The sequence below is a fragment of the Vanacampus margaritifer genome, chromosome 17 (genome assembly GCF_051991255.1).
Source record: "Vanacampus margaritifer isolate UIUO_Vmar chromosome 17, RoL_Vmar_1.0, whole genome shotgun sequence".
In the NCBI taxonomy this organism is placed as follows: domain Eukaryota; kingdom Metazoa; phylum Chordata; class Actinopteri; order Syngnathiformes; family Syngnathidae; genus Vanacampus; species Vanacampus margaritifer.
This window is the reverse complement of record NC_135448.1, coordinates 18,938,260-18,962,404: the sequence shown is the minus strand read 5'-3', so window position 1 is coordinate 18,962,404 and position 24,145 is coordinate 18,938,260. Positions and strand designations below refer to the sequence as shown.

General features: G+C 43.4%; 1 protein-coding gene across 4 annotated transcripts; it reads left to right on the top strand.

Annotated features, from left to right (window-relative positions):
* The first annotated feature begins 2,089 nt into the window (after positions 1 to 2,089).
* Positions 2,090 to 22,459, top strand: LOC144037189 (uncharacterized). Of its 4 annotated transcripts, none has more exons than XM_077548451.1 (34): positions 2,090 to 2,248; positions 3,880 to 3,948; positions 4,045 to 4,069; positions 4,158 to 4,175; positions 5,008 to 5,073; positions 5,333 to 5,469; positions 5,542 to 5,601; positions 5,696 to 5,753; positions 5,822 to 5,869; positions 5,951 to 6,019; positions 7,280 to 7,314; positions 8,007 to 8,075; positions 8,150 to 8,240; positions 8,325 to 8,378; positions 8,460 to 8,599; positions 8,806 to 8,925; positions 9,002 to 9,059; positions 12,007 to 12,063; positions 12,145 to 12,293; positions 12,368 to 12,469; positions 12,536 to 12,584; positions 13,459 to 13,539; positions 13,850 to 14,965; positions 16,081 to 16,202; positions 16,286 to 16,396; positions 17,313 to 17,370; positions 17,494 to 17,598; positions 18,541 to 19,065; positions 19,457 to 19,519; positions 19,607 to 19,740; positions 19,830 to 19,964; positions 20,045 to 20,102; positions 20,177 to 20,233; positions 20,308 to 22,459. In XM_077548451.1, the coding sequence occupies exons 1-34, from the start codon at positions 2,186 to 2,188 to the stop codon at positions 22,323 to 22,325; spliced, it is 6,120 nt and encodes a 2,039-aa protein (XP_077404577.1). In that variant the 5' UTR covers positions 2,090 to 2,185; the 3' UTR covers positions 22,326 to 22,459. The 4 variants fall into 4 exon arrangements, 3 of the variants coding, with proteins under 3 accessions (XP_077404577.1, XP_077404579.1, XP_077404578.1); XM_077548453.1 differs by having other exon boundaries at positions 20,313 to 20,464; XR_013288855.1 differs by lacking the exons at positions 20,045 to 20,102; positions 20,177 to 20,233; positions 20,308 to 22,459 and having other exon boundaries at positions 19,603 to 19,740.
* Positions 22,460 to 24,145: the final 1,686 nt, after the last annotated feature.

Genomic DNA, 24,145 nt, shown 5'->3' with positions numbered 1-24,145 from the left:
TAACTTTACGCCTTGAATTGAAATCTATTAACTAATCTTTGACTGCCAGACGTTTTCAGAAAAGGGATGCCGTGGGTGCCAGCCGATTTAAGCATTTTTGACTGATCTTTCAAGGTCCACAGAAAATTATGTGTTTGGACTATGGAATCACACATACTACCAAATGAAAGATTGGACTCTCATCTTTCATCAGAAAAAAAAGTTTGTTTCTACCTTATTCCGTTTTTCAGTAATCAACAAAAGAAAATGGTTAGTTTCACCTCTGTTTTGAAAAAAAAACGTCTTTTAACGTCTTTGGGATTCCTCCATAGGATTTTACTAAACGTTATTTAACGTTTTTGGCAGTCAAAGAGTTAATAATAGATGCAGTCACCAGGTTTGACAGATCACAGTGTATGTGCTATTATAATCTATTTACATTTCTCCTCCCACTTTTCCAAATAGTGTGTAAATGCCGCATCTTGCATATTCATTGAGGCAAACGTACTACCTGGATTAGGGCTATTTTATAATAATCATAATAATAATACATTTCATTTAAAAACAGCACCTTTCAGAGCACCCCAGGTCACTTTACAAAGCATAAAAACACCGCAAAAGTTGAGCTAAAACAATAAAAATGAAGCTATTGGAAAAGCTGTTTTAAATATGTGGATTTTGCACATTTGAAAAACGCAGTCCTAAGTGCACACTAGAAGTAAATTGGGTTGTACATTTATCTGTGTGTTTTTACTGTGCTATGAGGTCCAAATAGCTCCTGGTCCGGCCCATCTGTCAAAATTTCAAACCCATTGTGGCCCGCGAGTCAAAAAGTTTGCCCACCCCTGGTTTAGGTTCTCTCTCTTGTGGTGTCATAAAGACTCTTTATGTGTCGTGTCTTTGTATGTCGTAGTTGCTTTTTTGTTACTGCAATATCTAGTGGAGCTTGAAGACATTTAACATTTTCTATGCATATTTTTTACTGTTTATGAATTTACTTATAGTATATAGATGGCATATAACTGTGATAATGTTTGTGTGAAATATATTGGACATATAACTGTAGTGTAATGAATAACACTTTTCACTCCCTTCCAGCTGGTGAGATAGGAATGCAGTGGGGGGGGCATGTTCTCAGGGTGATAACACTGTGGGTCCGAGGGAGTCTAGGTCGCATGGTAGTACCTGTCCAATCATATATTTCCGGCTTTGGACGAAACTGGAGTAAACATGTCAGTAAATCACCTGTCTGTCTATTATAATTGCTAACCTTTTGTCCAGCCTCAGAGGAGGAGTATGCTTTTTTTCATCTATAAAGCGACTGTTGTGTTTTTCATATGGACACACTGGAGGCTTAACATCACCTTTGAACGTAAGCATTTACTCTTGTGTCTTTTAAGAGCTCTTAAAATAAATTCTTTATAAAGAAGGCTTTTTCATCAGATCTCATTTTTCAATTATTTTTGAACACGCAAAGATTACACTTAATATAGTAATCAAATAATACCTTCAAGCTCAATTTATCATGCAGAAACAAAATCCTGGTCAATAAAGATGATTCTGATTCCAATTCATCGTCGCTGTCTTCATCACCCTGAAGAGGTTCTGAAATCTGCCTCAACTGGCAAATGTTGTGTAGTGGCCTACTGCACAGGCTATGTGACCTCAACATGACCCCAGTTCTTCTTTCATCCACACCTTATTGCACAGTACTTGTTAAATAAGGTGAATTATTGTTACTGCATTTTTCTCAAATATGTTGCTGCGAATGATAATACAATGCTATAACATATTGCTAAAGCACATCATCAGCCTAAGCTAAAAATTATAATATAGAACAAGCTAACAGTGCCACACTACGTACAGGTGGCGTTTTCCTTTTGTATTTTCTAGAGAAAGTACAGTGATTTAGAATTACATCGTGCTGCTTAAAAAAAAAAAAAATACAACTGATGAAATAAAGGACCATAAATATGTCCACGCTCCGCCCCTAAAACTTTTACTGGCCAATCATCTGTCCGCACGAGGAGGAGGGGGGCGGGGGCACAGCCTAATCCCTCTATATTAAGCACAGACCCCCCACACGTGTTTCAAAGTCACATAAATCACATTTGCCAAACTGCCATACTTTCGGGAAGAGCCATTTTGTCCATCTTACGACTGGATTCGACGCAGACGTCTTCATTCATTTCTATTTTCCTCTACAATGGCCGCATTTTCTAACCAACATTTCGGCTCCAACAAATGGAGCCACGGTTTAGCTTGTCAGGTAAGTGGAGACTAAGACTGTTCAATTTTAGAAGATGATGCTAACTAACTGCCCGTGCACGATTTTGCTAACTAACATTTTTGAATAAGAAACTGTTCATGGCGCGTGTTTTTAGTCTTTTGGTTCCGTTCAACATGATGCTAACCTAACCGACCTAATTAGCGCTTTGCAGTTCTTGTCCAATGTCCCGTACTGGGCTGTGATGGTAAGTTTTTTTTTTTTTTTTTAAGAGATGGGACAATGAAGCCTTGTGAAGCTTTTGAGGCTTTCGGCTGATTGATTTGGAAAAAAAGAGTCGGAAGTTCCAAAGCCCCATAAGATAGATCGTACCGGTGACACCTGGTGGTCAGCTGGAGTCATAGCAGCTCTAATCTTCAAAAGTGATTCGCCTGATTGATTTATATTCCAACACAACACCAGTACATTCAGTCTTACATTTGTGTCTGTCTAATGATCATCAGGTACACATGGAAGTGTTGCAATATTTTGACACTGTACCAGTACTGCAGAAAATGTATTTTAATTATAGTGGAAAAAAATTGTGTGTTGAATTTACTCAATTTTATTTCATCAAGTGGTTGCAACCAAAAAAGTCATCTGGATTTAGAAACATATTTTAAGAAGATGTAGCCCATACGTTGTTTACTTTAAAAGTGTATCTGGAGCCTTATGAGTTTTATTTTGTGCAACCATTTGATGAAATAAAATTGAGTGCTTCGCCCCCCCCCCAGGAGCATCCTTCAATTTATTTACAATTATAAAGATGGTAATTGTGGGCAACGTTTGCACCAATTGTCGCAAGGGATGCCATTGTGATGATAACATGTAACTGTGGGTATTTGAAATTGGTGTTTTGCAAATTTGCATGGAGAAGGGGCCACTACACCCGAGCATGACGACGGCTTCAGTAGTTGGGGAGGACGACTCATGCCTGAGGCCACTTCGCAGTCTTTGTACAACTAGCAATTTATTTTCAACACGTGTGTGTGTGTATAGAAACAAATCTATGGTTTCACTTTACAGAGTCTTACAGTGAAATGAAGTTGGAATGGAGCATCAGCTCTTTTTTTTTTGGTCTCAATGGCTCGGGTGATGCTTTTGACTCTGGTATCACCCCACAGCTGCCATTTCCTGATGTGGGGATTGGTCACTGATAAGGCACGGAACATGGAGGCGTCTGTCTCCACACTTTGGCCTTGAGCACTTGTGTCTGATTTTGAGCAGAGAGAATAGACGATGAGAAATGAGTCAAGCAAATCTTTTTTTTTTATCGTGCGTTTTCAAGCTCGGTGATTTTCAAATGTTCCAAGTAAATCTATTTGAAGTTCTTACCAATGCTAGGCTAAACTAAATGGCATATATTTTTAAATTGGGTTCATGTATGTATGTGTAATGTATATATTTATTTATATATATATAGACTGTATGTTTGTCAATGTAAACTTCCTTGATGAACATGTGTTTACCCGTAATTAAAGTTGCTGCATGATGCTAAAGTGGCCTGGTGGACGGATTCCGATAAGAGAGTTGTTTCTTTTTCAATGTGATTCAAGGCTCACAAAAAAAGTGTTTTGAGTGTGTTTAATGCAAAACAACTTGTCATGTTGCCATTTTTTTTTTTGGGGTTGCAGGTGTGCCTCACCAAATGCAAAAAATTTGCAGAGTTCAAGGGTCACATATATTCGAAAGTGCATCAAGAGGTTGGCATTGACGTTCATTTGACATTCCAGTTACAAGTTCGCAAGTTGACTTTGCCCACCCCTCCCCCCCCCCCTTTTTGTTTTTAATCATTCCAGAAAATGAAACAAGTATTTCAGACAGGTAGTGTATTTTTGCTGGTGGTATGAGTCGTCTCCATTCATGTTCAAGCTTACCATTCTAACTAACCACTTTATTTTCTGTGCTTCAGAGTTCTTATCAGTTACTGGTAAGCCATCTTTTTTTTCCTCTCTCTCTCTCTCTCTCCATGGTCAAAACATGAAATTGGCAAATTGCAGGGATGTGATTTTTCCGCTAATTCGCGGAATTCCGCTTTTTTTTTATCTCCCCCCCAAAAAAAAAAAATCCGATTTTATTTTTATTTTATTTTTTTTAGTAGTTCATTGTGTATGCACATGACGCCGACAGATAACATCTTCTGCTATAACAAAGACATTTGTGGTATGCTCTAATATGAGTTACTTTTCATTTGGTCATGATACAATTATTTGTTCATGAAATTTGAACTCTTCAACATTATTTATGTGTTAACTTAGTAATCACATTAGTTAGATATGATGATATTCTCAGTGATAGTTTTTAAAAGCAAAGGCAGTCCAATGTTTTTGAATGTGACTGATTTTGAGTTGACTAAAACTGCCATTTTATATGGGATAGTTCAATATACATTGAAAATTTATGCTGTTGTTTTGTCTATTTCTTTGTCATGTGAGTGCATTGAAAGTACTTAAAAACACGGAAAACCCATGAGCTCCCTGGACCTAGCTGGGTCCCAGCGGCCCCCAGACCCCCGGCTAAATTTTCAGATAATTTCACTTTGGTCAAATCACATCCCTGAAATTGAGAGTCCAATCTGACTGCTGTCTGTGATTCTCACTACAGACAGACCGAGGTCGCAATTAATATGTAATGTAATGTAATGTAATGTAAAATCCAATTTGAGCATTAAGACCAGCGGTGTGAACGTAGTAGCCTCTGACATGATGATTTTAAAATGGTCATCAGTCACTCCCATTTTTTTTTTTTTCTCTCCTCTGCAGGCAAGTTGCCCCGCATCATCATTATGGAACGAGACATCCAATTGAGCGTACAACAGAACCCTTTAGGTTTGAAAGCTGTTTCGTGACATTGTAGTCCCCTGTGCAGCCATTGCTAGATTCAGATTCCGAAAGCTTGGCTTATCTTGTATTGGTACGCGGGTTCAAGAAAACACAAAGCATCCGGGGTCCAGCGAGCAACAATGTCATTTGGCTCCGTCCGGTAGTTGTGCTGCTTCATGGGGATTGCAATGATCGACTTTTATGAGGGGAAAAAAAAAAAGAGGTTTTTGCTTCGATGATGGCTCACCGTGAGAACTTCTCCTAGGATTGCAACTGCTGACGGCCTGTTTTACTTTGGGAGTCGACAAAGTCATGTATCTGTGCCACGCGTGCAAGGAAATTGTGCCGGACCGCGAGATAATCCAGCACCTCACCTCTCTTCCCCATGAATGCGGCTACTATGTAAGTCCAGCATACCTTTCAAATGAAGCCTACCTTTTGTATACAAATAAATGGCCTCCGCGTGTCTTTTAGAGCTTTGCAGACAAAAATAGGATGAAGCGTTTGAATCTCAGCAGGGTTGGCGCGCTTAAGGTTTGTCTCTGATGCTAATCAAAAGTCGTTTGAGCCTCAACGGGGCCATTGTTTGCATATGCTGACGACGTCATCCTTTCCCTCGTCTGTTTAGACTTTACATTTGCCTTGCAGGCTTATTTCCATGTGTGAATCCTTAAACTACGTCCAAGGTACGCAACCCGCCTCTCTCGTCGACTACTAATTTGGTACACAACCAGAATATGCTTCTTGTCGACAGTGACGCTCGCTCTCAGTGCGTACGAAACGCTTCCCCCGCTGCTTGGAGGTAGACGTTCACTGAAACCGAATCGGTCTTGAAATAGCTTGGAGGAAGCTGGAGCCTGATGTTTGTCTTTCATGCTGATAGATGGCAAACTCAATGCAGCGATGAGTAAAGAGGATGGCGGAGAGACCAAAAACATCTGTCCCGCCCTGAGTGAGTAAATGGCGTCAAAATGGAAGCCACGATTGGATGTTGTTTGTGAGGAAAAGCACGGCTTGCGTCCGTCTCGGGTTCTTCGGTCTTCTCACACGGCTCGCTTGAATACTTGCCATCCGGAAAACACAGGGCTTAAAAGTACTGCGGCACGGTGCCAACAGATTTCCGGCATAAGAGCCACTAGCCAATCAGAGGCAGAGTAGGCCTGGTCTTGTATGGAAACGGTGCAATGACAAATCCCAACAAATTAAACCGTTTACATTGTGGGGGAATATTTGACACGAGAAGGCCAGCTTCAAAATAAACCACCGCATACCAAGCGATATGTGGAGCGCAATGCCAAGATCAGCTTTTATTTTGAAGTTGTTGCCGGGAGCGTTTTGTCTCGTCGCGGCACAACAGATGACTTGACTCGTCTTGCGGAATCGTGTGTGTGCGCCATTCATATTGCCGGCATTAACTATATAAAAAAAAAAAGAGACTCCAATCTTTCTTTTGGTAGGTTCCATGTTTTGATAGCAATAGAACACAATATTCTGTGGGCCTTGCAAATTAAAATGAGTCGGAAATCCAGAAAAACAGCCGGGAGTGAAGGGGGCTGCTTCAGTGAAAATGGCTGGGAGTGAATGAGTTTAAGCACAATTAAAAAGAAAAAAAAAAGTTGGATTATCTAGAAATAAGAGTTGGTCGATCATTATTAACTCTTTGACTGCCAAAAACGTTAAATAACGTTTAGTAAAATCCTATGGAGGAGTGCCAAAGACGTTAAAAGACGTTTTTTTCAAAACTGAGGTGAAACTAACCATTTTCTATTGTTGATTACTGAAAAACGGAAGAAGGTAGAAACAAACTTTTTTTTCTGATGAAAGATGAGAGTCCAATCTTTCATTTGGTAGTATGTGTGTTTCCATAGTCCAAACACATCATTTTCTGTGGACCTTGAAAGATCAGTCAAAATGCTTAAATCGGCTGGCACCCACGGCATCCCTTTTCTGAAAACGTCTGGCAGTCAAAGAGTTAAGCAAAAATATATTTTAATCCCAATACCTGATTATTTAATAGAATGGGGGGGGGGGGGGACAAGTCATGATACTGTGGGGCTTATTTCAAAGATCCTGAGATCTTCAAGGTCCAGTTGAAGGGAGATCATCATCATCATCATCATCAGTATTGTCGCTGCTTTTTGTTGATGCTTACTGTGGAAGAAAGCATTTACATCTATTGGTGTGGAATCAATTGCTTTATTTTCTCTGGTAGGCGCATCTGAGAAGTCGTACAAAATATGTTGTCAGGTAAAGACGAAAAGCACATTTGCATCTTTTGGAACTTTTTGCTTTTCCACTGCACGGTACGCCGTTTGGCGAGTGGTATTATGTTGCTTTATTGACTGGAGCAACCATGAAAAATATCAGTTGGAATGTAACTTGCTGGTGGACAACCATGGAGGGCGAGGGCCATCCTAAGGAAACAGATTTTTAACTCTTTGACTGCCAAAAACGTTAAATAACGTTTAGTAAAATCCTATGGAGGAATCCCAAAGACGTTAAAAGACGGTTTTTTCAAAACAGAGGTGAAACTAACCATTTTCTTTTGTTGATTACTGAAAAACGGAATAAGGTAGAAACAAACTTTTTTTTCTGATGAAAGATGAGAGTCCAATCTTTAATTTGGTAGTATGTGTGTTTCCATAGTCCAAACACATAATTTTCTGTGGACCTTGAAAGATCAGTCAAAAATGCTTAAATCGGCTGGCACCCACGGCATCCCTTTTCTGAAAACGTCTAGCAGTCAGAGTTAAAAAAAAATTGTGTAGTTTATGGAGTATGCTAAATTTAGCATTTTTAGCAAGTTTACTCAAATAATCTGCCTGAACAAAGAGTGACCAGCGGTAGTGTACCAGGTTACCAGCCAGGAAAGTACCGTGCAGTGAAATAGGGGCCATTTGTAAGTTTATCAAACTTTGGATTTTGCCCATAATTTTCAGAACTGCAATATCCAGTTGGGCACGCCGCAGCAATATTTCCAGCACGTGCAAAATGAGCAACACAAAATGGTGCGTCTACACTTTTACGTTGAATCGCTGCGTCATATGCCATATGATGTCATCACGAAGAGTTTTCATTCCAGATGATGAAGACCATCTTTAGCCACGATAACGCAAACCCGCCTGACACGGGACAAATGCAGGACCGCGACCACAATGCGGCCGCGGCTGAAAGTGCGCAACGTTTCTGAGCCAGTGAGAACGTCACTTTCGAGCCGTTTGCTTTCAAAAGTTTCAATACATGCTTTGTCCTTTTAGGATTCAACCTCGAGCACGATATATTCAATCAACTGGATGAGTTCTCAGCGCCAGGTGACGAATCGGCTTCTCCGGCCGCTTTGGCCGTAAAAATTGTGTGATAACGTTGCTGCCGCTCATCTTTTTGCGAATTAGGGGCGTCCATGATGATCTTCTGTCACAACTCGCAGGCCGCGTCCGAAGCCGTCTGCGTCTGTTGCGCTTGCCAGGACGCTATTCCAAAGACGTCGCTGAAGGAACATTTGAACACGCATCGGCACCTCCTGCAAACGCTGGTCAGCTTCCTTATTAGCTCATCAGGACGCCGCCGCCCCCCGGATTTATTGGCCAGGCTCGAGTTGCGATGCAGCAATTTTGCATGGTTTACAGTCAATTATCTGTAGCAGTGGCCTGGATATCATCTAAGCGATCGGTCGATAATCTTTGTGTTGTCACGAAACTAGTTTTCAAAATATAAACAAATGTAAATGTCGTCTCCTAGTTGTATCTGAATCCCTGGCGACTGCCGTTTGGTTGGAAACAAGTTCCCGGACTGACATTATTGCAGGCAGAAGTGGATGCGGAGGAGAAGGAAAGATGGTGGAGTCGTGTGGTTATTAAGGTAAAGACGCCGAATATGCCGAAAAACATCAAAGTATATCTCGGGAGATTTACATTTGTTTCCCTCCCTTTCCCAGGTGATGGATTTGCCCAGCTCGATGTTAAATAGCATTAGTCCACCAAGTTACCAGAAAGGTCGGTATCTGAAATGAACTCGGAACTAACGAAACAATCTCCTGGCGCTTTTACGTCTCTTGAATTGATCAATGTATCCGCAGTGATGGACAGGCTAAAACCCCACCACGTCTTAAAACGCAACGGTAAACCCGTGTCGCCGCGACTCCCATTAGTGCATGATTTGAGATATTCAAGCATGAAAATCATCTTTCAGCCAAATTGATCATTTTGAAAGCATTTTTGGTGATCTGCGTTGCAGATCGATCAGGGGAAATTTCAGCGGGGTGACGTAGTGCGTGAACGAGCTCATTGCGGGCTCCGTGCTTGGACAGCTCAGTGGCCTAGTGGTACACAGTGTCCGCCCTGAGACTGGGAGGTCGTGGGTTCAATTCCCGCCCGGGGTCATACCAAAGACTATAAAAATGGGACCCGTTGCCGCTCTGCTTGACACTCAGCATTGAGGGTTGGAATTGGGAGGTTAGATCACCATATGATTCCCGAGCGCGGCTGCTGCTGCTGCTGCTCACCGCTCCCTCAGGGGATGTGGGTCAAATGCGGAGTATTATGTCAGTGTCAGAAATAAAAAAACAAATATCAAAATTTATAGAAACACGGTCTACGTATATAGAATTTTTTAACCTAATTCCGGTTACTTAATTCTGTCTGTTAGCGAGAGCCACTACATCGTGATAACTTACATTGATGTTTCTGCATTTGGCAATTTATTATTATATTATATTATTAGTATGGGATTTTTTTTTAATGGGCTTTAGGTGAACTGATGAATACACACACACTTGCACGCACACGCACATACACATACTCACCCACATACAAAAAAAAAATATATATATATATGCGTGTGTGTGTATATGTATATATATTTAAAAAAAATAATAATTAAAAAAAAAACATTCATTAAATTTTTTTAATTTATTTGTTTTTTTAAAAAAAGGAGAGCAATGATGATGTCAAATCGAATGAACAATACTGAGCTCTCCTGGAGAAAAAAAAATAATAAAAAATGCGGAGCACGAATTTCGCCCCACTTCGGTGAGTGTGACAATCAGTGAATCTTATCTTAATCTTACACCATAAATGAGCTTTAATGACACCCCACTTGGCGTTTACTGTAAAACAAAACGCAGCATGAATAATTACACACTTTTGTTTGTCAGGTTCACACCACCGAAGACATTTGAAATGCACAGACACAAGGATAAGAAGGCTCTCGAGACTCTTGGGTTCCTTACAAGGAAAGCAGACTAGCGCTAATGCTAAAGGGCTTGGAGGATCCAATTGAAATGCTAACGCAATTAGCATCGACTTCAGGAGTGATCAAATAACGAATATTCACACACACACGCTGTGGAAACGCACGCAGGGTAGTAAGCACCTCACGTGCCAATTTTCAAATATCCAAATAAAACACATTTCCGCATGGCACAAAAATACAATCGAGGTCCCTTGTTAGTCTACTAAGTCCCAAGATTGGAAACCTAAGATGAAATATGATGAAGAAAATGAATTGCGGGGGCAAAAGGGCTTGAATTGTGAACTAGTTCACGTTTGGAACAATGAACTTTTGTCGGAAACTTTAGTCAATTAAGAACTATGAACTGAAGTAGTTTCATGCCTGAATATTCGTACCTGCATGTGATGAATCACTGCTAATTTGCACATTTAACATTAGTGCATGTGCACGGCGTGGTGTTGCAGCTTGGGGGTGAGGGGGGGGGGGTGTAGCTAATTGCTTGTAGCATGTAAAAATGTATTGACAACCTGATATTCGAAAATTTACATTTATATATATATATGGTCCATGTGAAGTCAACCATGAATTTGCCAAACAGAAGCCATTTTGGTAGTGCACTCACAATGGCTAATACGAATCGAGCAGGATCATAACTCGCTAAAGTGGGACATTGCAGCGACGTTGGTCGGGGGTGTCGCTACGGTTGGTATTTGGTTAGGACGCCACGGAGTGGAGATTCCTCTGCATTTTTATGGCCATTTCCGGAACAAGGAAGCGGAGAGAGAGAAAAAAAACTTTGGCTGCCATTTGCGCGTCTTTATATTGCTCAGGGCCGGACTGGCCATCTGTACATACACGGCAGATGCCCGCTGGGCCGGCATCCTTTGGGGCTGATGCGGTGCTTTTTAATTATTTTCCACCGTTCCACAACCAAGAGACACGCCCACAATTTAGAGGGACTAGTCCATTAATCCTTTGAGAATATAGTCGGCAAACTAAATCCAACATCAATATCAGTGGCAGAACTACATGTTAGGCAGGGGGTGGTCAGAAGTCAGACTGGGACGGGCCGGCGGGCTTAAGTCAAAATGCCTGGGCCCATTTTTTTTCTGCCCGTCCTGCCCCGATAACGCCTCGAGCTTGCATCATACAAAATGCATATTGTAACATTTGAGCAGTGATCAGGCCAAACCGCCAGCTAATAATTATTTAATGACAACTTGCAATGGTTGCTGTCAGCCGTAACGCACCAAAACACAACACGCTACGGGCTTAGCAAACTGTTTTTGTTTTCCACTTACAAACACTTGTCGTCTTCGCTGAACGTATCCGGGGAAAGCCCATCGCAGCATGTGACTAAACGGGCCAATCAGGAGCAATGCGACGCCCCTCCGTAGAAGAATCGGCGACGTGCGCGCGGCACCGGCCTGTGAGCGGCGGCGCTCGTCTCTGCGTGATGTGCGGCGGACATTTACGCAAACGGGCTTCAGTCGCGATCTGCCGTGTTCCACTTCAGGGACTGTCAAATTTGACATTGCCGTGTGCCCTGTTATCTCAATGTGTGAAGCCGCAGTGTCGGTTTGAACTCCCAAATCCCGACGCAACCTCCCTCTTTGATGCATTTCATCTCACAATTAGAAGAAGCGCACACAACGGCATGCGATGGTTTTAAATCCCGATATGAATTAATTACTTGTTACTTCTCATCAGTGCCGCCATGCCGAACTTTCAGCCGATTCCACGAACACAACTCTTACCCACTTTTGGGTGAGTAAAGGAGCAGTGACAAAATCGAGAGTTGTTTTTCATCCCTGGGTGGTCTGAACTCTTTTTTTTTTTCCATCGCAGGGCGCAATTTTGTGGCGCTGCATGACGCCCACGACGCAGCCAACAACGCCACGTTTGAATCGTTGCTGTGTCTGCTGTGTGAAAGGCGGCTGTCGAACGAGGAGGGCTACGCGCACGCCTTCAGCTGGCAACACGTCACCAGGTTTCTTGTAAGTGCGCTCGCTCGTTTAAAACCAAATCTGATTTGCATTGAACGTCGATTTTGGTGGCGTTTCCGCTCAAGGAGCGATTCCATCCTGGCTCGCTGACCGCCGATTGTGGTACGAAGGTTTTGCTTGACCTGGCAAGCCAGGCTGCACGTATTCACAGCGTATCGTGTATACAGGTATGACGAAGCACACTTAGGAACCCGGGATGACAAGTCTCCGACTAACTCTTGCCTTCTGCGCAGAAAATAAAGTTGGATAAGCCCGTCGAGGAACCTTGCAGCTACACCAAAGGTGATTATTAGTGTTCAAATTCCAAAAGTGAGGTTTAGGGTGGCAATTTATCCTTTTGGGAAAACCAGTACGACGGCGTAAAAGTAAAAAAAAAAATTTTTTAGAGGGTGGGGACAATATTCAGAGAAAAAAACCTCAGCAATTTATGAGAAATACACGTAGCGTAGCTATAGGCTAATCTAATGTGAGGATTCGTTGGTGGTTAACTCTTTGACTGCCAGACGTTTTCAGAAAAGGGATGCCGTGGGTGCCAGCCGATTTAAGCATTTTGACTGATCTTTCAAGGTCCACAGAAAATGATGTGTTTGGACTATGGAAACACACATACTACCAAATGAAAGATTGGACTCCCATCTTTCATCAGAAAAAAAAGTTTGTTTCTACCTTATTCCGTTTTTCAGTAATCAACAATAGAAAATGGTTAGTTTCACCTCAGTTTTGAAAAAAAAAAAAACGTCTTTTAACGTCTTTGGCACTCCTCCATAGGATTTTACTAAACGTCATTTAACGTTTTTGGCAGTCAAAGAGTTAATGGGACACTGTTCATAAAATAAAAAGGCTGGATGGAGACGGATTCATTTTTAAATTTAAATTTTACCCGTCATTCACCGCAGCCAGAGGGACAACACTTCTTGGTCAGCTGACTAACACTAACCAATCAAAAGCTAGCATACTTAAGGTAAATGCAAGTGAATGACTGACAAAAAAAAAAAAGATATATTTATACGTGGCCCTAATGCCGTCATAGAAAGGAGACTAAACCCTCAAAACAAATATTTGGAGATATGCACACCTTTTAACGTTTAATGTGAAACGTGCAGGTGTGTTTTTTTTGTTTTTGTTTTGACATGTTCTTTCGCCATTTGCTTGCCAGTGAAATTGATCCTGAGTACAGCAAAGAGGAGGTTCAGCAAATGTTCGCTTATCCCAATCGTCCTACCTCAAGCACAGTTGGGTAAGCCAAAGAAGAAAGTTTGTGGTGGTTTTCATGTTGGGTGTGTGTCAGCTTTTTTTTTTATCTCCTTGTCAAAGTCAGAAGCTGCATCAAAAGCCTTCTGTTATGGTCTAGCATAAAAAATAAAAACGCTATGAATACGTTTTTGGGACCATGGCAATATTTAGAATAGAACGTGTTTATACGTTTTTGGGAGCAAACGAGTTAATCTGATTAAAAGATGTCATTGTTTGACAGCTCTGGGGGGGAAAAAAAAGGTAACATTTTCTGATTGCCGGAACTAATGGAGGGCTTTTTAACTGTGTTCAAGTCCCCAAAGGAACTGTAAGTTCACCAACACAAGAAAGGAGCGGTTATTCTTGGACGGAAAGGGGGCGAAAGAGGCTGAGGGATGCTCTGGATGAGGAGATGAGCATGAAAAGGAGCGCCACAGAGATGGCGCCACAGGAAGAAAAGCCAAAGATCAAAAGGGAGAATATTGAACAAACCATTGAAAGCCCCTCCAAACTCAAAAACCTCTGCACGACAAGCGCAGACGTTAGCCCTACGGTTGCGAGCGGTCAATTGACTGCACCGACCACCAGTTGCGCGACAAAGCTCAGGGCAGTGACGACTACGACCCCCTGTAGCGTCACAGCAACAAAGTTCACATCACCCTCTGCCAGAAGTTACCTCGCCAAGAGATTGACAGCGCCGAGTGTCTGTGAAACAAAATCCGGGGACGTTTCAACGATGTCTTCAACCACCAGGAAGTCCACCGCACCTGCTAGCAGTTGTGCTAAAACACCCTCAGGAGTTGCAGCAAGCAGCGCGAAAGCCACAACAGTGACAGTCAGCCACGGTGCGACACTCTCCACACTTACTGCACCTTCCGCTGCCGTCCACCACGCTACGATCTTCTGCGCCACACCTGCAACCGCCGCCCTCGTCAATGGTGCGAACGGCCCCAGTGCTAAAATATCATTCCATGCGCCCCAAGCCGCCTCCAAGCCCACGGGGGCCGTCCATGGTGCAACCGTCACCAAGCCCGCAGCACCGAATACCGCTCACGGCGCAACCCCCTCTGCGATGGCGGCCGGGTCCACCGCGCCTGTCGCGAGTTGCGCCGTCTCAACCTCCAAGTTTATAGCATCCGATTCCAGCCCTAAACCGTCATTCGCCAAGCCACCATTGGGGCCCAAAGTGCCAGAAGTTGGAGCGGAAAGAGAAGCTGCGTCAAAAACGTTGCTCCAGTCTCGGGGCGGAGCACCGGAGACGACGACGACGGCGGCGGCGTTGAGATGTAGAAAATCTGAAGACAAGAAAGTGAGCAACCTTGCTGATGCAGAACCGCGGGCCTCAAAGAGCCACCCTTGTGCTGCCAGACTGGCGACCTCAGCAGCCAAACCATCACACAGCAAAGCTAAGGCGACTGTTTTGAAAGTTGGTGAGTATTATTCTTCGGCTTCACAATAATCGGGTTTCAAATTTATAAGGGAATTTACTGACAATGAGCAAAACGGACATGCGACGTTTCTACCCGTTATTCGTTTGTCAATATTGAGAGTTGACTCCGCCGCTGTAGGTGGCGCTCTACACCATTAAGAGACGTGATCCACCAGTAATTTAAAAGAAGACGAAGACCAGGAAGCGACTGCGCGATGCGATGGCGTCACTTTTTGTAATTCTTGACCAACCGTAGCGTTTCTTTGCCGTTTTCCATCTAAAACGGCATTAATATTAGCTTCTTTAACTCTTTGACTGCCAGACGTTTTCAGAAAAGGGATGCCGTGGGTGCCAGTCGATTTAAGCATTTTTGACTGATCTTTCAAGGTCCATAGAAAATTGTGTTTGGACTATGGAAACACACATACTACCAAATGAAAGATTGGACTCTCATCTTTCATCTGAACAAAAAGTTTGTTTCTACCATATTCCGTTTTTCAGTAATCAACAATAGAAAATGGTTAGTTTCACCTCTGTTTTGAAAAAAAAAACATCTTTTAACGTCTTTGGCACTCCTCCATAGGATTTTACTAAACGTTATTTAACGTTTTTGGCAGTCAAAGAGTTAATTGACCTTACCATGGCATGCCCCTCCCCCGCCCACTAAATGCGGCGAGCAGCCCTCTCCGGCATTTTGGTTTTCTAGGTCATGTGGGCGTGGTTTACGGTAAGGTCAATTCATTCCGAAAAGATTTCGTTGTTTTGTCGTCCTCCCAAAATATACCTTACTTTATCGTCCGCCATTGCTGTGTGACTACAAACGTACGCGTGACGTGCTATACGGTCAAAACGTGCCACGCGTATCTCGTCTTGTCAGCGTTTATTCGCAAAACCTGTTTCCATAGCCAAAATTAGCATTTCCCTTTTTTTTCTCGCGTCGCTTCAAAATCCACCCAGTCAAAGTGTAAAAACATTTTTTGCAAATTTTTTTTCCTAGCATTTCCATTCCGTTTTATTTTCGCATTTCTTGAAAATTCTATTAAAAATGGGGTGGAGTTTGATGGAAACTCCACGACTTAGTCCGTGTGATGAATTTTCTTGTGCGTTTATTTTTAGGCCTGAGCTTTATAGTTGCGGTAAACAGCGACGGGAGGAAGCAGTCCTACTGCACTCTGTGCCACATCAGATTGGAAAGCTCCAGTCACCTGACAGAAGACGTTCACTTGTACAACTATCTGGTATGTGCCTCATTTTGGGGAAAGAACCTCATATTTAAGTGCCGGCAGAGATGTTCAGTTTGTGCCGTCGTGTCCCCGACAAGAAACGGAGGTTCCCGGAGTTGAGTGACGTGGGCTTGCTGGGCATCAACCAGGACAAGTTGATATCCAGCATGGCTGAGGTGGAGAAGTGTTTAGGACTTCGGAACATCCAGGTGAGTTCATCTTTCAGCCAATACAACACCAGGGATGTGATTTTTCCGCTAATTCGCGGAACCCCAAAAAAAATTTTATTTTATTTTTTTTTTTTTTTTAGTAGTTCATTGTGTATGCACATGACTCCGACAGATAACATCTTCTGCTATAACAAAGACATTTGTGGTATGCTCTAATATGAGTTACTTTTCATTTGGTCATGATACAATTATTTGTTCATGAAATTTGAACTCTTCAACATTATTTATGTGTTAATTTAGATATGATGATATTCTCAGTGATAGTTTTTAAAAGCAAAGGCAGTCCAATGTTTTTGAATGTGACTGATTTTGAGTTGACTAAAACTGCCATTTTATATGGGATAGTTCAATATACATTGAAAATTTATGCTGTTGTTTTGTCTATTTCTTTGTCATGTGAGTGCATTGAAAGTACTGAAAAACACGGAAAACCCATGAGCTTCGGGGGGCTTTGCCCCCCGTGTCCCCCCACCAGGGCACTGCCCTGGACCTAGCTGGGTGCCAGCGGCCCCCAGACCCCCGGCTAAATTTTCAGATAATTTCACTTTGGTCAAATCACATCCCTGCAACACATTTGGGGGTGTCAAAGGAGAAATGAGGTGTGTTCCCATTACCCTCTTGATTTGCAAAAAAAGCTAAACTGGTATTAGTTGAGACGCGTTGAAATAGTATTTGGAAAAAGTGGACTGGAAACACTTTCTCATTTCCAGTAATAAAAAGGGCAGTAGGAAGTACGGGGGTCACTCTCTTCGTGTCAGAACTGCTTCGGGAATAACAAGCGAATTTAGCTGTAGTGCCTTTTTTTATTTTGCGAAAAACTAGCGGCAACGCAGCTATACACTCCTTGCCTGTTGTCTTTTTGAGAAATTTGACTTTATCTTGTCTTTGTGCTTAGGAAATCGACGTGACCACCGAGGAGTACAATGACTTATCTAATCTTACAGTGGCCCAAGGTAAATGGAGAAACAAAAACAAAAAAAAACACAAAGTAACTTGGCTCGCCCGTGTGACCCTGATGAGGGTACAGACGATGGTTAGATGGAAGCCAAAATAATCCTTTTTGTTTTTGTCTGTAGCTTTACAGAGGTTGGAGACTCGCTTCCTGGCCTCGTCCAACGCGCCGGTGCATTTTCCACGCACTTCCCTCGTCTCCTGGCAAGGATCGTCAAGCCCAGAAGATGGTAATTGAATTTCAGTAACCTTGGGTAGGGAAAGGCTGAACTAACGTGGCACTTGTTGTTGAAAATGGATTGCGGTTAACTTGTTTTCATTTTGTATCAGTACCACCAAGACCTCCCCAAAGAATTCCCTGGTCGGGGTCACTGTTTCCCACGTTTCATTGTGTTTTGCTTGCATTTGATTCTATTGGATAATTTCACCTCGGCAGACGTGTTCGTTTCATTCAAGTTTTGTTTTTTATAGTTACTACTTATCAGGGATGTGATTTTTCCGCTAATTCGCGGAATTCCGCTTTTTTTATCCCCCCCCCCCCCAAAAAAAATCGATTTTTTTATTTTTTTATTTTTTATTTTTTTTTAGTAGTTCATTGTGTATGCACATGACTCCGACAGATAACATCTTCTGCTATAACAAAGACATTTGTGGTATGCTCTAATATGAGTTACTTTTCATTTGGTCATGATACAATTATTTGTTCATGAAATTTGAAATCTTCAACATTATTTATGTGTTAACTTAGTAATCACATTAGTTAGATATGATGATATTCTCAGTGATAGTTTTTAAAAGCAAAGGCAGTCCAATGTTTTTGAATGTGACTGATTTTGAGTTGACTAAAACTGCCATTTTATATGGGATAGTTCAATATACATTGAAAATTTATGCTGTTTTGTCTATTTCTTTGTCATGTGAGTGCATTGAAAGTACTTAAAAACACGGAAAACCCATGAGCTCCGGGGGGCTCCCCCCCCCCCCTTGTCCCCCCACCAGGGCACTGCCCTGGACCTAGCTGGGCCGGACCCCCGGCTAAATTTTCAGATAATTTCACTTTGGTCAAATCACATCCCTGTACTTATAAAAGCCAAAACAAGGTCCCTGTGGTTTTATTTCTCGCATATGGTATTCATGACAATCTTTTTGTCATTTCATCTTTCTCCGTTTAGGATTTGATACAGAGTCTCGGTCGAGCCCTGCGGCTGATCAAACCACTGAGCCGGCGGAGGCCAGTGGCCATAGTAGCCATGGATACAAATGTGGCAAAGACATTTCTGACAAGCGGGACTTTGATGCTCTCAAGTTGGCAGACGAGAACCCGCAAAGCGTTGAGCCCGCAATGTCAATAAGCCCTGATGAAGCACAGACCGGTGATCCCGCTTTAAAGGATGCTGGCGAGTCCTCGCCATCCGTATTAGTGGGGCCAGACCCTAAGATTTGTGATCCAGGTTTAAAGGCCATGGAGGAGAACCTGTCTGCTTTCAGCGAACCTTCGCCGCCAGTGCCATTGGACCCCGAGCCTCAGCGTGTCGAGAAGACCTCACCTCCAGACCGACACGCTTTGTCGCCGTTAAGACGCGGCCTGCCGCCTCCTGCGTCTGTCAACGTAGAACCACAGAGTCTGCTTGTGAAACGCAAGATTGAAAGACGGTCCAGCCCGAATAAAGGCATTTGTCGGGTTCCAATTGTTTCAGGTAGGTTGGCTTAACTCTTTGACTGCCAGACGTTTTCAGAAAAGGGATGCCGTGGGTGCCGGCCGATTTAAGCATTTTTGACTGATCTTTCAAGGTCCACAGAAAATGTTGTGTTTGGACTATGGAAACACACATAGTACCAAATGAAAGATTGGACTCTCATCTTTCATCAGAAAAAAAAGTTTGTTTCTACCTTATTCCGTTTTTCAGTAATCAACAATAGAAAATGGTTAGTTTCACCTCTGTTTTGAAAAAAAACGTCTTTTAACGTCTTTGGCACTCCTCCATAGGATTTTACTAAACGTTATTTAACGTTTTTGGCAGTCAAAGAGTTAATAACCTCGAAGGGTTGCCGTGACAACGCGATGCACTGATGCTGCTTTTGTGACAGGAAATGCAAGTAACTTGAGCACCTTTTTGTGGGTGCGGGGACTCTCCGACCAGCCAGTCATAGGTGCGTAGGAGCGTCACTCACAGCTACCTTAACCCCCTCCCCCAATATGCAACTCGGCTGCTAATGATGAAGCCATTGCCCAGTCAGGTCTAGCATCTGTGTACGAGTGTCGTGGGATTTCTAAAAATTCGTTCTACTTCTGCGAGAGCTGCGGCAAGAAATTCAGCGTCGGTGACATCTGCCAGCACATGCCCAGCGTGGATCATCAGCTTGCATACATGGCAAGGGGATTTAACGGTTGCCTCTGTTGCTCGCATAGTCAGAATAATCATGCTATAACTTGAAATTATTATTTTTTTTTTTTTGCCAGCTGAAAGCATTTCCTCATTTTATGGATTCCTTTTGGTATGATGAGGACGTACTAGATGAAATGAAATGGGATATCCTCAACGATTTTGTGATTAAAGTCGCAGCGCAGGAGCATTCCCGAAAGATGGACGCAAAGGTACGCTTTAGCATGCTACGCTTTAGCATGCTACGACAAATGTATCCTCATGCTAAATGTTTTTTTTTGTTTTCGCAAAGGTTTTATTCCTGTCTCAAGAGTTGTACGAGAATGTTTGGAACGCGCCGTTCAAAGAAGGTATTGTTGAACGTCACATGTGAGCTGTGAGAGTGCCTCGTACCTGTTATCAACCGTTTACGTCTGGTTCAAAGCGCTCGCCATGCTGCGGAGTGCCACCCGTCAGCCTGTGGACGCAGCGCAACAAAGTGGTAGGTCAAGACTTTTACATGACATTTTTAATTGTATTTATTCTGGACTTTTTATTTTTTTTTTGTCTTTGAAGCAAAGCAGACCTCTGAGAAACTGAGTGGACAAGACAAGGATTTGTGTGAGAATGCGGATTGTGTTCCTTCCGCTTCTCCAGCAAGCACGTCCGTCCGTCTGCAAGAGAATCGCACAAGCGCTCTTATTAAAGCAGAACCGCCGGTTCCCAGTCCCGTCTCCAGGACGCCACCGGTCCTCCAATTGAAAGATCGGGTGATGCGCAGGCCTCACAAAAACTTGGACTCTGTCACCAAAAGCCCCAGTCCCAGTTTTCATGCCAAGGCTCAACTGAAGCCTCCAGAATTTGAATCTCTTAAACCGGCTGGTTCAGTTTCCGAGAGTCAGCCTAGATTTCAAGTGAAGGCGGACCTGAGGCCTCTAGAGTCCGGCTCTGATGCAAAAGCTGGCCCCATTTCCCAGGAACAGCCTAGTTTTCATGTGACGGCTAAACAAATGCCACAGGAGTCTGGATCTTTTGGAACTTTTGATCCAATTGCTGAAGAGCAACCCAATAGTCAAGTGATGGCTGAACTGGTGTCACAAGTCTATGGAATTGCTGAAACTGTTCGTCCCATCCTTGGCGACCAGCTTAGCTCTCCTCCAACTACTTTGTCTGCGTTGGAAGTGCCACAGGATTGTCAGGCGAAAGAGGAACTTGACCCAAGCTCGGAAACAGCGCCTGTTTCTCGAGTCCGGGATGAAACTTTGCGCTTGGACAACAGGTCACCTGAAAGTTCTGGTTGCGTTTCCAAAACACAACCAAGTTCTCAAATGAAAGCCGAGTTGACACACTTGAAGCGCAGACCTCCAGTAGCTGCTTTTCCAGCCAGCAAGATGCCATCTTGTTTTCAGGTCAAAGAACAGACGCGCTCCAGAGGGGCTGCGCCTTCAACTACGAGTCCAATAATTCGTCAGGACGAATCCCTTCCCACCAGGAAAAGAGCATCCCATGACTCTCTGGACAAACTCATCAGGAGTTTCGCCAATAAGCCCCAAGTCTGTGACGCTCGGCCGAGCAAATGCCGACGCAAGTCATTGAAAGCCAAGTTAGCAACGTCTACTAATGTTAACCCTCCAACGATCCTAGTGGAGGCGGGTCAAGGCGGCTGTGGGTGTGGAAATAGAAACTCCGGATCCGATAGATGCTCACCCGAGGCAGTTGACAGTGTTGCTGCCGCCGTCGTCGGTCACTCTCCATCAAAAGCGCGTCACATGACTCCTGTGCAGCAGCACATCACCGGAACCGTGAAGAGCAACAGTCGAGAGGACTTGAAAAGTTGCCAAATCGGTCCATCGACGACGCCGGGGATGCGGCGCGTCACGCCCGATCGCGTGTCAAGTAGCTCGCCCCACAAGTCGGTCGTCGTGATGGAGAAGGCAACGACCACCGACGTGCCCCGTCACCCTGATTGGTCAGAAGCCGCTGATGTCAAACCAGCGGCGGATACGATTTGTCCAAGCGCCAGCCACGATAATGTGGCGGCGCCGGGATATGCAAATACTCATACGATGCCAATGCAAATACCAGTTATAACAAAGGGTGTCAAGAGCACTTGTGACGCTCTCACTGCTGCAGCAGCAGGTCCGAGCCAGGCTCAACCATCAAATACGGGTTCTTCTGGTCAACAAATTACTTGCATCTCAAACAGGTATTCCAGGTATGCTCCGTTCTCGCCAGCTGCGGGTAACTGGCGACCAAGCAGTTTACCGCCTGCAAATGAAAATGCAGGCCAGGCTTACCCGGTCCAGTTTTACCTCCCGCAGGCAGCAAACCAAGGGCCGATGGGCGGCTACTATCCAACGTCTGCGGGTTGGCTCAACCTGCATACTCAGCAGTGGCCTGCCGTGCAGCAGCAGCAGTACCGAGCGACGTTGCTTCAAACCACTGCAAATGTGACCAATGATGCAACCGTCTTTGTTCCGATTTCTGCGGCCTGCAATGGTGCTGCCGTTGCGCTTTTACCCGTCAACGGCCAAGGAAACGTCAGCTCGTCCCACGCCGGCGCACATCTCACAAAGGGGAGAAATGACAGTTAGGGCAATGTTGAAACGTGCGTTAGTCGCTACTGTTCAAAAAAATTTTAAGAATTTGCTTGGTTGTGTTTTTTTCTTTTCTTTCAATTTACCATTTTATATTTAATGCATATTAAATGTTATGCATCCCCTTGTAACTCTCCTTGAGTTTTTTTGCGTATAAAGTTTTCTTTCTTTGGAATTATAGCCAAATGGGAAGTTGAATTGACACTGTTTCACCACCATGTGAGAATATAGTTTATTCCAGAGATGGGAAGCAATAAAGTACAAATACTTTGTTACTTGAGTAGTTTTTATCAGTACTTGGTACTTTCCTAAGTACTTATTTTTTTAGATGACTTTTTACTTTTATCCGTACATTTCACAGGGATACTTGACTCAGCCATTTTCAGCAACAAAAAGTCAATAGTTTGTCCAGAATGAATTTGGTAACGTTATTATTTTTCATGTACAATGAATACCTCTTTAAATACTATTTTTTTCCACTTGCTGTTGACTGAAGAGGACATCACCTGTGCTGAGGAGGTAGGTAATGACCAATCCCAGAAAACAAGATTGAGATCAATGATTGGCGGGGAGGTCTCGGGTTCTGCCTCAGCCGAGGGAGTCGGGGACACCAAAATCAAAAGTCGAACGAGGTCGGGTCAAACAGGGCCCTTCTCAACGCTATTGAAAAGCTAACTGAGAAAATGGATACCATCGGTGTGCAGCTAGAAAACTCCGTCATGGCAGCTAACTGTCATGTTTATTTTCAGTCTTGTTTACTCCGTCATGTTTTCCTTGTGTTTTCCCCTTGTCTTGTCATTTACTGTTTTATTGTGAAAAGTCTGACCCCTCTCGTTTCTGGTCACTTGCCCTTCCTCGTGTGTCTGTCAACCCTGATTGTGTCCACCTTTCCCCATTACCCTCATGTGTCATCCAATCAGTGCCCTCAGCCAGGTGTGTCTTGTCATGTCATTAGTGTTGGTGTATTTATTCCGTTGTCTCCCCCCTGTCTGTCGGTTCATTTTTGCTGTTGCAACTGTCGTAAGTCTTTCGCCACGTCACGCTGACCTCTTCGCCTGATCAGGATCCATGTCATGTTGTTAGTCTCGCCTTAGTTTTGTCATGTTTAGCTTCATGTTTTGTTAGTTCAGTTTATTTTGTATTTTGAAGTTAGGTTTTTTTGATTAGATATTAAAACGTCTTTTGGACTGCACCTCTGCCTCCTTGCCCTGCCTTCCCGCATCTGGGTCCTAAAGCCCCCAGCTTACTGACACTAACGTCGGCAAAGCGGAGATAAATGCAATGGAGAAAGAGTGCAAAGAAATGATTTCAAGCGGTACAAGATGTGTGCCTCTCCTAATTAAAGAAAATGAGCTGAAAAGGGTGTTTTGAGATGGAGAGGTACGAGAGACGCTGGAATCTTCAAATGCAGGGCCTGGAAGAAAAAGAGGAACGCATCCGAGACACCATCATGGAGATCCTGTCCCAAGATTGCACGACGGTGGGCTTTGGGAGTCCGCCAAGTCGTCATCCAGTTCAAAATGAGTGCACCACAAGGACGCCTTTTGGAAGCCGTGCACGAACTGTCAAATATGCAAAGACTTGGGAATAGGTCATGTGGGGTACATTAATGACAACCGGGTGGAAATAGTCTTGAATTTGTTTACGAAATGTGACATGTTATTGACACGTGCCTTGTTTTCTTATGCATTAGATCGATCCATTGGAGAATACATTTGTATACTGTTCTGATTATTTTTTTGCGCACAGTTTTGTACTCCTACGGAAGCTCTATATTTACAATATTATCTCAGGGATATTGATACAAATGGTATTTG